Source organism: Oryctolagus cuniculus, chromosome 10 (assembly GCF_051225735.1).
Source record: "Oryctolagus cuniculus isolate XC-2025 breed Fujian yellow rabbit chromosome 10, ASM5122573v1, whole genome shotgun sequence".
NCBI classification, from domain to species: domain Eukaryota; kingdom Metazoa; phylum Chordata; class Mammalia; order Lagomorpha; family Leporidae; genus Oryctolagus; species Oryctolagus cuniculus.
In genome coordinates this window covers 44,435,291-44,450,131 of record NC_142876.1, presented here as the reverse complement: position 1 = coordinate 44,450,131, position 14,841 = coordinate 44,435,291, and the positions used below count along the sequence as shown (strand labels likewise).

At 33.8% G+C, this 14,841-nt stretch overlaps 1 protein-coding gene across 1 annotated transcript in view; it reads right to left on the bottom strand.

Annotated features, from left to right (window-relative positions):
• The window catches only part of CCDC178 (coiled-coil domain containing 178), a 501,523-nt gene that overhangs the window by 333,404 nt on the left and 153,278 nt on the right, over window positions 1–14,841 (bottom strand). Inside the window, exons 12-13 of the mRNA XM_089305201.1 lie at window positions 7,167–7,262; window positions 6,885–7,021 (exon numbers count right to left, since the gene is read on the bottom strand). Of these exons, the coding sequence (XP_089161327.1) occupies window positions 6,885–7,021; window positions 7,167–7,262 (233 nt within the window). The remainder of the gene's footprint in view (window positions 1–6,884; window positions 7,022–7,166; window positions 7,263–14,841) is intronic.

Below are 14,841 nucleotides of genomic sequence, written 5' to 3'. Positions count from 1 at the left end.
CCACAAATCAAGAACAATTCTGGCTGTCTATTTATTTCCACGGGTCTTTTTATCTGTCTTTGTTCCAATAACAGGTGATATTGCATAGTGAGCTTTATTTCAATTATTGAAAAGTAACATTATGATTCCTCAAGCTTAGTATTTCTTCAAAATTCTCTGTAATGTTGGTTCTTCTATGGTTTTCCATTTATACTTTGGAATCAGCTTTTAAGTCTACACATATACACACATGCGTACAAACATAACATTCTCTAAGAAGTTGTTTGAGATTGCAAAAATATCTTCACAAATGAATGTCTCAATCAGTGGGCAATATATGTTCTCCTTCCTTTACATTTTCTTTTATTTGCCTCAATAATATCATATAGTCTCCTGTGTAGTATTCTTTCACATCTCCTTGCTAGATTTATTCCTTGGATTTGGTCTTCTGAAATTATATTGCTAGCCTAATTAAAAAATATTCTAATTAATAATTATTGCTATCTATTGATGCTGTGATCTTCTATTATCTGTACTTTGGCTAATACTACAGAATTGTTATGATTTAAAAAAAAAAACTTTTGTTCACATTTAAACATACCATAGAGCTTTTTATCCTGAGAAAAGCAATTTTAAAATTATCTCAATTCGTTTCACCTGATGATTTATTAAATTACAATATTCAATAGCAGTTTAGATATCAACAAAATAAAACATTTAATTATTTACTTGGTTAGAATTTGACTTCTTCTCATTACTCAGTTATTTTCAATTTTTTGAGGTGTCCCACCATTTAGTTATTTTATAACTGTACTCTCTTCAGTAAAGATTCCTACTTTTATTTATAACTTTTAACTTATGTTTAAGTTCAATTTTCCAGTGAATCAAATATTCTTCCTCATATTTTCTAAACAGAAAAAGGGGTTATATGACCAACCTAATTGCAGTTAGAGGAAGAATCCCATAATGGCCAATAACTATATTTCTTGATTCTACACTCTCAGATCCTGAGAAAGCATTATGCTTTCTAACATATGGTCTAAAGTTCCCTCACAAAATTTCTATCTCATGAAAATTCAAAGGAGCAGATGAATGCACAAGCAGGAAAATGTTTGCTTGACAATAGAAATACTTCTAAATTTACCATATAACATCTATCCCTATGAAAAGCTTTTCATGTGATTTCTATACATATGCACTTGTATCATGCCAAACACAATTCCCTTCAAAACATCAACATTCCTCCCCTCCCACTTTCCTCTCTCTACTTTTTTAATATTTAATGTCTGGTACAACAATAAAACCATCTATTAAAAGATTATCTCATTAAACTATTACTAAAATGAAGTATTTTAAAAAAAAATTTCTGAGCATGAAAGGAACTTTCTCTAATAGAGACTCTGTGCTAGGTCATACAGCAAGTGTCCGCAAATTTTTTTAAAAAAATCATAATTATACCATGTGTCTTCTCTGACCACAAAGGAATGAAGATGGATATCAACAACTCAAAAATCTCTAGATCATATGCAAACACCTAGAGACTTAATCACATGGTTCTGAATGAACAAGGTGTCACAGAAGAAATTAAAAAAGAAGTAAAAACATTTCTGGAAATGAATGAAGACAGCCCATCACCTCAAAACTTATGGTAAACAGCCAAAGCAGTGTTAAAAGGGAACTTTATAGCAACTGATGCCTACATGAAGAAATTGGAAAGGTATCAAAGAAAAGAGCTATCAATCCATCTTAAGGACCCAGAAAAACAACAAATCAAACCCAAAATTAGTAGGTGGAAAGAAGTGATTAAAGAAAAAACAAAATTAGAAGAAAAAATACAAAGAATATAAAAAATCAGTAAACTAAAAAGTTATTTTTTTCAAAAAATAAACAAAATTGATACATCATTGGCCCAACTAACAAAAAAGATGAGGGAAAAGACTCAAATCAATAAAATCAGAGATGAAAAAGGAAATGTAACAACATATACCACAGAAATTTAAAAAAAAATCACCCAGAATTATTACAAAGACCTGTATGCCAACAAACTGGGAAACCTTAAAGAAATGGATAGATTCCTGGACACATGTAATCTACCAAAATTGAGTAATGAAGACATAGAAACCCTAAACAGACCAATAACAAAGACAGAGATTGAATCAGTAATAAAGACCCTCTCAACAAAGAAATGACCCATGACCAGACAACTTCACTGCTGGATTCTACCAACATTTAAAGAACTAACTCCAATTCTTCTCAAGCTATTCGAAACAATTGAAAGGGAAAAAATCCTTCTCAATCCTCCCAAACTCCTTCTATGAAGCCTATATCACCTTAATTTCTAAACCATAAAAAGATACAAGAGAGAAAGAGAACAATAGACCAATATCCCTGATGAACATAGATGTAAAAATTCTCAAGAAAATAATTGAGGGGCCGGCGCCATGACTCACTTGGTTAATCCTCCACTTGAGGCGCCAGTATCCCATATGGGCACTGGTTCTAGTCCTGGTTGCTCCTCTTCCAGTCCAGCTCTCTGCTGTGGCCCGGGAGGGCAGTGGAGAATGGCCCAAGTGCTTGGGCCCCTGAACCCACATGGGAGACCAGGAAAAGGCACCTGGCTCCTGGCTTCGGATCAGCACAGCGTTGGCCATGGCGGCCATTGGGGGAGAAAACCAATGGAAGGCAGACCTTTCCTTTCTCTCTCTCTCTGTCTCCCTCTCACTGTCTATAACTCTAGCTGTCAAATAAATAATAAAAAAAAATTGAATCCAACAACACATCAGAAATCTCATTCACCTTGAAAAGTGGATTTATCCCTGGTATGCAGTGATGTTTCAACATTAGCAAATAAATAAATGTGATTTATCATATTAACAAACTGAAAAACAAAAACCCATATGATTATCTCAATAGATGCAGAGAAAGCATTTGGTAAAAATACAACAACTTTCATGATGAAAACCTTAAGCATCCTACTAAATAGGGAAAGTTCAAAAGCATTCCCCCTAAGATCAGGAACCAGACAAGGATCCCTACTCTCAACACTGCTATTTAATATAGTCCTGGAAGTTTCAGCTAGAGCCATTAGACAAGAAAAAGAGATCAAAGGGATATAAATTGGAAAGGAAGAAGTCAAACTACCACTATATGCAGATGACATGATTCTATATATATAGGGGATCCAAAAGACTGCACTGAGTGACTACTGGAACTCATAAAGGAGTTTCATAATGTGACAGGATATAAAAAACAAAACAAATCAAAAGTTTTTGTATACACAAACAATGAGATGGCTGGAAAGAATTTCTAAGATCAATCCTATCCACAATAGCTACAAAAAATTTAAATACTTTGGAATTAATTTAACCAAGGATGTCAAAGATCTCCACAATGAAAATTACAAAGAAAATAAAAGAAGACAACATTAAAAATGAAAAAGTATCTTCCATGCTCATGGATTGGAAGAATCAATAACATCAAAATGTCCATAGTACCATGCACACTCATGGCCATATACATAAGCACACAGGTCAGATAATACACTTCCCCTAAGGACCAACCACTCCAGAAAGTGTGGGAACAAACAGGATATGAAAACATCAAATACACGAATTATTCAATGCAGGCTATAAATTTTACCTGGGCCTTGGTTATAACTGCAATTTTAATCTTAGGTTTACTATTGGTAATTGCTATTATTGAATTAATATATCAAGCAAATCTAAATGTTCACTAATCTGCAGTTTAGTTGAAGCTAGGTCAAATGAAATAAAGTAAAAAGTTTTGAACCCAAATAAAGAGTTAGTTTTCAAATTCCAGCTGGGTTTAGCCAGAGGACTTTAGAAAGCCTCTTTTGCAACCTGAGTTCTTGATTTCTGCCACAGAAACACACAAGTATTATTTAGAAAATATTGAATTCAAGAGAAGTTGTATAAATCACTCTCACTAGTAATCAGAGAAATGGAGTTCAAAACAATATTGAGAGTACACGTTTTTCATTTATCGTGTTGGAAATGATTTGCAACAATAATAACATTCAACATTAGCACAAGTGCATGGAGGACAAGTCCATGTACTGCTCAGTCTCCAAAAATGGTATGGTCTTTCCAGAAAGCAGTTCTAGAGATGTACAGAGTTACTTGGAGAAGTCTGTGAAAAACATAACTAAAAGAAAAAATGGTGCAAAAATATTTGAAATCAATGTATATGAGAGATCTTCAAAAGGTTCATGAAAAATGCATATTGTAAAAATCCATGCATAGATTCCAAAACTTGTTTTATGCCAAAATAAACTTATCTTTTCAGTTCATTTGTCTATTAAATTTTGGATGTGCCTTCATATTAGGAAATTTTAAAGTAATATAGCCAATCCAATTCTAGAATTTTATTCTAAACATAAAAGAGCCGGATAGTGAAAAAGTTTTATGAGCAAAAATATGCATAGTCACAATATTTACAAGTAGAAATAAAAAAACTAAATCTGAGTAATTATTATTTAAATCATATTTCATCTGTATAATAGACTTTATATAGATATTTAAATAGTATGTTGGACATTTATATGATAGTGGGACAAAACATTTTTATATCATGTTGGGAATAAAAAGGACTCAATAAGTTATTCAATAAAAAAGAAACATATATATATATATCAACAGCAATATCTTCATGAATCAAAATAATTTGATTTCAGATCTTTTAATTCTTGTTGTATTTTCTAAATTTTCTAGAATACATGTACTTTATAATTACAGTTTTAAATAGATCTTAGAAGACATTATTGACCCGTGAGTTTCTGTAAAGTGGAATCTTGTTTACCTCAGTTTAGGAAATAAAACTTTACCTCAGCTTAGGAAATAAAACAAATCTACAGTATACTCAAGAACATAAGTTGAGAAACAGAGCTTCTCTCATAAATATAAAATGACACATGATAAATTCAACTTTACCATTGGGCTCAAAGACTTTCTGAAAATAGTTTCCAGAAGAAAATAGACAGTAAAACTGATCAAGGAAAAAGAAACTAAAAGCATGAGCTGCAAAAATGAAGTACAGAAGCAGGTTACGAAGATTTCAGATACTTAAATTACTCAATTCAGACTATAAAATAACTATTCATATTATATTTAATTGAGAAAAGATATGTTTTAAGTGTCCAGTTCAAATAGGGGACCACAAAATAATTTAGCAGATTTGGAAGAAAAGTAAATAAAACTTTTTGAAAGTAATTACATTTGCCATCTGTGACATGTTAAGGTGTTAACCGGGACAAGCAAGATGCATACCAGGGAAATACTTCTCTTATGGGGCTGTCATGGGTTAGTGAGTCAAGCCACCACCCTTGATGCTGGCATCCAATATGGGTACTACTTCGTGTCCCGACTGCTCTACTTCTGATCCAGCTTTCAGCTAATGGCCTGGGAAAAGCAGTGGAGGATGGCCCGAGTATTTAGGGCCCTGCTACCCATGCGGAAGACCTAGATGAAGCTCCTGGCTTCAGCCTGGCCCATCCCTGGCCATTGTGGCCATATAGGGAGTAAACCAGTGGGTGGAAGATCTCTCTTCTCTTTTTTCTTTCTCTCTTCCCTCTTCTCTCCTTCTCCCTCTCTCCTTCCCCTGTTCTCTGTAACTCTGATTTTCTAATAAATAAATTAATCTTTAAATACGTATGCTTAACATGCAGATTCTATCTTTCCAAAGGTAAAATAATCACTGAGAAGTTTTAATTGGCTTCCTTTACAATTGTCACCTATCATATAACATCTCTTCTTTCTTTGCTCCATCTTCCCATTCAGTACTCAGGAATGGAATTCACAGTATGTGCTGGACACTATGCTAGATAATGACGACTCAACAATGGCAAAGAAAAAATGGTTGTGGCCTAAGTCTGCCCTTATGTACTTTCCCAGTTTTGGAGAGAGACATATATCAGTCAGATATTTATTCACACATACACACACACACACACAAATTGCAAATATGACAAGAGGTATGAAGAGGATATCCAAAGACGCTGGATTTCACTGAATAGTCCATGAAGGCTTTGCGAAACTCATTCCTACACTATAATTTTAAAGACAAATGGTAGTTAGGTAGAAACAGAGAAAAAGCATTCTAAGAAAGGAAAAAGACCAAACACTGTATGGGCTGTAAACAAACATGACAAGTAGGAGAAATTAAAGTAAACCCAAACACTTGAACCAAATACTGATGCTGAATCAGGTGAAAACAATGACTGAAAAGGCAGATCTGCCTAATCAAGAGACCTTAGAGGATATGCTAAGGAGAAGACTTCTGTTCCTTAACCCCTGCCAAAAACAACATGCTTACCAAAATTTAGATATTGCATTAGAAAGAGAATATAGTCATTGGATGTAGACCAGTTGTGGAAGTCATTGCAAATTCACGGAAGACATGATGATAGCTTGCACTAGATTTCTGGTAGAGTAGCTAAGTAGATGGATAGAAAAGATATGTAGTATGTAGAACAGTTTTTGTGAAATTGCTGAATAAGAGGATTGAAACAGAAAGAAGAATCAACAAAACTCAAATTTCTGATGCATGAATACTAGGTTAGTAGTTGTATGAAAAATTGAGTTGATTAAAGGAGATCATGAGCTTGTTTAGACATATGTTAAACTTAAACTATCTTTGAGTCTAAGAATATACACCCAAAAGAGGTGAGGTGATTATGAATAAAACTCCTTTTAAGATCAGTTTTTCATTATTTGGGCTTGTTCTAAAGGGTTCCAAAATGGTTAAATAGTAGCATTCAGGAGAGGAAAAAATACGATTTATACTCATGATAAACACAAATACCATAATATTATGCCAGGGACACAAACTGGAGATAATTATATTTAACATAGTAGATATACTTTATAAGAAATAATTTACAGAATTACCTGTCACTGATTTGATTTGTTACATTGTCAATTTCAATCTCAAGTCTTCTTTTTTCTTCCATCAGTTGAGTACATGCTAATGAAACCTCTGAAAAATCTTTTGTGACATTAGAAATCTCAATAGCCCACGATTTTTTCTTTAAGAAAAGAATAAAATCATCATTTATACATGTTCAGTTATCAAAAAAGTAAAATATAGAGTACTAAAATTAGTTTTAATTACATGAATATATGAGACTAGAAGACAGAACTCTATTGGAAAGTAGAAAAACATCAACTTACGGCAGCATAAAATTTATTAAGTGCTTCCAGATACTGTTGTTCATAACTTTTTTGCTTCCAGCCTTGTTGATCAAATATTTTCTTCAAATCATCTAACTAAGAAAAAACAAGTAAATTGTAGATTTCTTTCCTTTTATAAATAGATTATACTTCATTTTATACAGCTATCATAATTTAATAAGTATTGATTGAAATTGTATAAAATAACACCACAGGCTGTTTGCATTTATGAACATGATGCAAGTTTCTGGACAGAATATAAAAACTAAATCTATTATAATTTGGATGAATAATTAATTACAGATATAATGTTTTGTCTACATAAACTTCATAAAACTCCAGAAAATTTTGGATCATAAATCATTTCAACAAATTAAAGAGGAAAATAAATTGAACATGGCGACTCTTTGAGAAGTAATCATTGGGTAAATTACTCTCAAGTTTCCATAATTTTTACACTTGTAAAAGGAAATATTACTCAAATACAATATAAAATAATAACAGCAAATATAATAAATTATGAAACTCAGATGTGATTGAACCCAAGGTAAACTCATTATCATTTATCACCACTATGACTAATCATGTTTTGTGAAAGATTAGTTAATGGCAATTGGATAGTGAAAACTAATACTGCCATTTTAATATGGATGATGAGTAGATAATATATTTTCAAATTCAGGTGGTACAACTAAGCAGGAAAACAAAAGATTCTATTTAAAGCTATAATAAATTTTTTTAGTAACTTGGCTAGTTATGAAGATCAGGAAATCCATAGCTTTTATGTGTAAGAGCAATCATTTAGTTTTAAAACATAATATGCATATTTTGTCAAAAATGTAAAATAGGTAGGACAGGAAAGATAGCATCCATATAAATTAAACACAAACTCTTATAAAAGCTTAAATCAACATACACAGAAAAAATTTGTGTGGTATGGGAAGGCTTAATAGCATATAATGTTACTTCTTCCAAAATTAATACAAAAATATTAAAAATTGGAATTTCCTCTCATGAATCTGCTGAAAATGAAGTTTTTATGGAATTCCATGTTATGTCAGACTAAGAGGTACCTGAAAATAAAATTAATGTTGGAAACTTGTTAACAAACAAGTGAAACCCTATAGTGACACTATATTAAAGCAGATTTTATTTTTCTCACCAGTACAAATAAATATCACAGGGAAAAATTAAAGACCAGAAATAGACATAAAGTCATATTCTTAAAAGTTTCCATTTGGGGGCTGGTGCCTTGGCAAAGTGGGTGCTGTGTGCAGCACTGGCACAGGTCCCAGGTGCTCCACTTCCAATCCAGCTCCCTGCTCATCTTCCTGGGAAAGCAGTAGTGCATGACTCAAGTGCTTGGGCCTCTGGACACATGTGAGAGACCTAGAAATAGCTCCTGTCTCCTAGCTTCCAATCTTCCAATTGCAGCCATTTCTGTCTGTCGCTCTGTCTCTCTCTCTCTCTGCCTCTCTCTCTCTGCTTTTCGAATAAATAAATACATCTTTTTTAGAAAATAAGTGGTAACAGAATCCAATGAAGGCTATTTGTTTGAAAAACTTCAAAGTGATCTCTACCTCATATCCAACTCATTTAATAACAAACATAAATTTCAAATGGATAAAAGCCTAAAACAAACACTAAACAGTGCAAACTTTTAGCCAATGCTGGTTTATTTCTATAATCTTGGGAGAAATGAGTATGTCATATTGTCATGGAAATCAAGAGATCTATTGATCTGTTAGCATGCTTTATTAAAGTCATGTGGCAAAAAACACTATAAGCAATTTTAAAGAAAAAATGTGACCATGAAAAATGAAAACAAAGGCCACTATTCAAAAAAAAAAAAGTCTTTGCAAAGAACCCTGGTGAACATAGTGGAAGAAGCACTTTTGAAAATCCTCACAATAAACACAATGAGAAAATTACCACCTCCACCCAAAAGAAGTCAAAAGGAGCCTTCTCAGAGCTCTGGAGTTAGCTAAAAGCCAAAGCTGATTATTAACCAATTAATTCAATGCAACTGGTTTAATTTGAGTAACAGTGAGCTTTGTGCTCTTTGAACTCATATTAGTTTCTTTCTGCAGCATCACAGCATCCTTGAAAAATACTAGTTCACATTTTTGGTGTACGTGAATACTCTGGCAGCCAACAGAGGAGGCAGAAATGGACTGGGATGCTTTCCAAGCCTCTTGTCATCATTTCACCTGGATGGTATTTTTTTCTGGAATACTCCGTTTTCAAGGATTTCTCTATTGACTTGATGCAGAGCTTACTCAGTGAAAAAGTCTTTCTCAGAAATGTCTTTTTCCTGGGATAATCATAAAAAAATGCAAGCTGCTGATTAACTCTGTGGCCATCTGAGACTGGAAAATAATTGAGACAAGCAATAGAGTTACAAACTTAAAAGGGAAAGCTGGGGAATCATGTTCATAGCAGCTTTGTAAAATGCCTACATATTCTTGAGAATCGAGAAGACTGCAAATGCTTACAGATATGGAAGCACACAGAATAAAATACTCCAGAAATACCTGAGAATTCCTTTAACCTGTAACTTCTGGATGGCCTTAGGGCTCTATGAAAGCAGCAAGAAAAAAACTAGAATAGACTTGGCAATTGACTCACTAAGAACTCTCCGAGTCTGGTAAAGTTAATTAATTAACTATGAGTCTACAGATTCAAGAAGCTCAAAGGAATTCCAAGCACTATGGGTTCAAAGATGTATATATGACATACATCATAATCAAAATATCAAATACCCAAGACAAAAAGAGAATCTTGGAAGTAGCAAGAAAGATATCGCACTTCAAACACAAAGGATCTTCAATAAGATTAGAATAATTTTTTAATTGAAAACAATGGGGTCAGAAGACAAAGTTAACATATTCAAAGTACAGAAAAAATGTGCCAAGAATCCTATAAGAAACAAAATTGTCATCTAAGAATGATTGCACTATTAGAACATTCCCACAAAAAAGATAATTTACCACTAGGAGACTTGTTCTATGAGAAACTAAAAGGAGTCGTTCTGGTTGAAATAAAAGAACACTAGAGAATAACTTGAATGCAAAGAAGAAATAGAGAGAACCAATAAGCATAACTATATAGGAAAATAGAAAAAAGGTACAAATATATTATTTTGTAACATTTTTTTCTGGCCAGATTTTAAAGATACCTTCATGAAGTAATAATTGCAACTCTGTTAGTCAAACAGTGCACAAAGATTTTATTTATATAATGCCAGCATTAATGAAAATAAAAATTACATAAGAAAGTGAGTATATAAGAACAAAGGTGTGTACACTATTTAAATTACTTTAATATTAATCCAAAATAGATTTTAAGCATAAATTAAGAACTAACTGTATCCTATGGTATCTGTTAGGTATAAAATCTAAAATATCCATTAAAACAAATGAAATTGTATACAAAAAGGTAGTAATGGAAGAATAAATGAAATCTAATTTTATAAGACACAGAGAAAATAAATGGCAAACAGAAATGCTACCTTGTTACATTAAATATAAATTATTTAAAACAACTCAATTGCCTGAGTAGGTTAGGCATTTGGAGCAACTGGTAAGATATTGTTTGTGATGCCCACATCCAGTTGTTGGAGTGCCTGGGCTGGAATACAAACTCTGTTTCTGATACTTATTTCCTAATAATGTGTACCCTGGGAGGCATCTACTGGGCTTAAGTTTTTGGGTTTTTACCACTCATGAGGGAGACCTACTTTGAATTCCTGGTCTCTGTCTCTGCTGTGGCCCAACTTTGGCTGTTTTAGGCATTTGAAGAGTGAATTAGTGGATGGAAGATCTTCTCTGTCTTTGTTTTTCTCTATCATTCTGCCTTTCAGATAAAATTAAAAAATGAATAATTTTTAACAGTATAGAGATTGACATAAGGCCTTAGAATAAAATGGTCCTGTAATATGCTGTTTTTAAGACACATATTAAATTCAAAGACATGAATACATTGAAAGTAAGAGTGGAAAAAGAAATATCATAGAAACAATGGCCAAGGAGAACTGGAGTGGTTATACTAATATCGGATGAGATAGACTTTCTCTAAACTTACTAGTACAGAAAACAATGATATTTTATAAACCTAAAGGGTCAATTAATCAAGAAGATATAAAAGTTAGAAACATCAATCCACCTAAAACAGCCTCAAGACATGAAACAAAACCTAACAGATTTGAAGGAAGAAATAGACAACAAAACAAAAATATACTTAATATATACTTCAAATAATTAATAAAACAAGTATATAGGTCAACAAAGAAATAGGAGACTTGAACAACATTAAAAATATGTGGCAGCTAATATAGAATACAAAAAAAAACTATAGGAATGAAATGAACAATTTGGGATATGATTGCCAATTTTAGACCTTGTTTATACTCCTGTGGAACTGTTGTCTTCCTATTTTTTACTTGTTGAATATTATGATTAGTGGCAAATTAAGTCTGTGAATATAGAGCAAATAATAATTATGTCCACAAAAACTGATGAAGAGAAGGAAAGGAGGGAGGGGCATTGGGGGAAAAGGGAGTGTGTGAAGTGTGACTGTTTTCCTGGAACTGTACCAATGGAATGCATGAAATCTGCTCTCTTTATATTAAAACAATTTTTAAAAAGCAATTAGATCAAAGATTTTATACACACACACACACACACACACACACACAGAGCAAGAGAAAGCGTGTTCCACCCAAGGGTATAATACCTATTCTTCTCATGTGTACTTGGAAGTGTGATATGTTAGGCTATAAAATAAGCCAAAAATAAATTGAAAAATTTGAAACCATGCAGTATCTTCTACAGTTACACAGGGATGGAATGATAAATCTATAACAGAAGGAAATTTGGAAATCCAAAATATGTGGAATTCAGACTCTGAGATAACCAACAAGCAAAAGAAAAAAATCTTAATGAAAATTAGAAAACATTTTAAGATGAATGGAAATCAGAGTAGAATACTGAAACTTAGTGCCAGAATAGTTAAGAGAAATGTTTAGCTAACAGTGACTGTTTAAAAAGAATCTCAAGTTGGTAACCAAACTTTACACAAAAAGAAATATAAGATGAATAGCAAACTTAACCCAAAGCAAACAGAAGAATGGCAGCAATAAATATTAGAACATTAGACTAGAAATAAATGAATTTTAACAATTCTATGACACAAAAAAATTGAGAGAATAAAAAAATCTCAAAAGTTGATTCTTTTAAAAGTTCAAGAAAATTGGCCAGCACTGTGGCTCATTTGGCTAATCCTCCTCCTACAGCGCCAGCACCCCGGGTTCTAGGCCCGGTTGGGGTGCCAACCCCGGGTTCTAGTCCCGGTTGCTCCTCTTCCAGTCCAGCTCTCTGCTGTGGCCCGGGAAGGCAGTGGAGGATGGCCCAAGTGCTTGGGTCCCGGCACCCTCATGGGAGACCAGGAGGAGAAACCTGGCTCCTGGCTTCGGATCAGTGGCACAGCGCCGGCTGTGGCAGCCATTAGGGGAGAGAACCAATGGAGGGAAGACCTTTCTCTCTGTCTCTCTCTCACACTGTCTAAAACTGTTTCTCTCTCACTGTCTAACTCTGCCTGTCAAAAAAAATTAAAAGTTCAAGAAAATTAATATTATTCTAAATCATGAAAAAGATTAAAATAACTAAAATCAGAAATTGAATAGGGGCTTTCATTGTTAAGCAAAAAAAAATTAAAGAATACTGTAAAACATTTTGTGCCATCAAATTAAATAAACAAGATCAAATGAGTGAATTCCTAAAAATACAGAAATCACCAAAAGTGACTCAAGAAGGAATAGAAAAAAAGTGACCCCAATATAACTAAAGAGATTTAAAAACTTCCTACAAAGATAAGGCCAGGAACGAATTGTTTCACTGGTGAATTAGAGTAAATAAGAAAAGAAAAAAAGAAATAAAAACCTCATGAAAAGATTCTGTGCACCGAAAAAAGCCCCAGGCTGATAGGACTAGACGGGCCACCTTGATTGACAAGGGGCAGGGAGGTGGTAGACTAAGTGTATCCAGGCAGCACAGGCTGCCCAGCATGTGGCTGTAATGACCAGTACGCAGGGCAGAGCATTTTGCAGTGCTAGTTTCCTGTCTTGCACTTAAAATAAGGTCTATGGGAGTAGCCTGGAAAATGCTTGCTGTTTTTCCTTTTTTTTTAATTGCTTTTGTTTAACATTTGATTGCCTTAACGACTATAAACATAACCTATTTTTGTGCTGAAGATACTGGATGGAAAACTTGTGTGTTACTGGACTGTGTTGGAAATATTTGGTCAAAGATCTATTAATTTGCCTGTAATGGCATTTAATTTTCACAAACAGCTGTGAAATGGGCCTTGGAGCATTATCTTTAGTTACTTGAGGAGTTTGTAGGCTTTTTAAAAAAAATATAGAGTATGTTAAAATACTTTTTATTAACTTAGTGAAGACAATGTCTGTGAGAAAATGGATTTTTCTTTTGGATTTTCTTTGTGGTTATTGTGAGTAATTGCTTTTTCTTTTACTTCATTTTACATTCTTCCTTTGTTCTAAAACTTAGACTGACATCTAGCTTTGACAATCATAGCATGTTATATTTTCCTGAGGGGGGAATAACTTATAAGGCTATTCAATTTTGTACTATTGGTATGTTGGTGGATTTTTAAACTGTGTTCTAATGGCAATAAATCATATAAACTGAGAAAAATATATTTGAAAAGCACATGAGAGTATTACAGGCATGGAAAGCCAAAACACTCTGGAAAAAAAATAAAAAACTAAATGAAAGATCTCTGCGAGTGAGATCCCAGTGAAAAGAACAGGTCATCAAAGGAGGTACCTTTCTCTGAAGGGAGGAGAGAACTTCCACTTTGACTACGACCTTGTCTAAATATGATCAGAGTTGGTGAACTCAAAAGGCTTCCATAGCCTTGGCAACTCATGACAAGAGCCTAGGGTGATTACTGATGCCATAAACAAGAGTGTCAATTTGTTAAGTCAACAACAGGAGTCACTGTGCACTTACTCCTCATGTAGGATCTCTGTCCTTAATGTGCTGTACATTGTGATTTAATGCTATAACTTTTACTCAAACAGTATTTTTCACTTTGTGTTTCTATGTGGGTGCAAATTGTTGAAATCTTTACTTAATATATACTAAACTGATCTTCTGTATATAAAGAGAATTGAAAATGAATCTTGATGTGAATGGAAGGGGGGAGGGAGAGGTAAAGGGGAGGGTTGCGGGTGGGAGGGAAGTAATGGGAGGGGAAGCCATTGTAATCCATAAGCTGTACTTTGGAAATTTATATTCATTAAATAAAAGTTAAAAAAATTAAAGAGACATAAATAAATGGAAAGTCATCTGTGCTCATGAATTAGAAAACCTGAGGTGGGCCAGCACTGTGGCATAGTTGGTAAAGCCGCTGCCTGCAGTGCTGGCATCCCATATGGGCACCGGTTCGAGTCCCAGCTGCTCCACTTCTGATCCAGCTCTCTGCTATAGCCTGGGAAAGCAGTAGAAGATGACACAAGTCCTTGGGCCCCTGCACCTATGTGGGAGACCCAGAGGAAACTCTTGGCTCCTGGTTTCAGGTTGGTGAATCTCCAACCATTGCAGGCATTTGGGGAGTGACTGTGGATGGAAGAGTTCTCTCTCTCTCTCTCTCT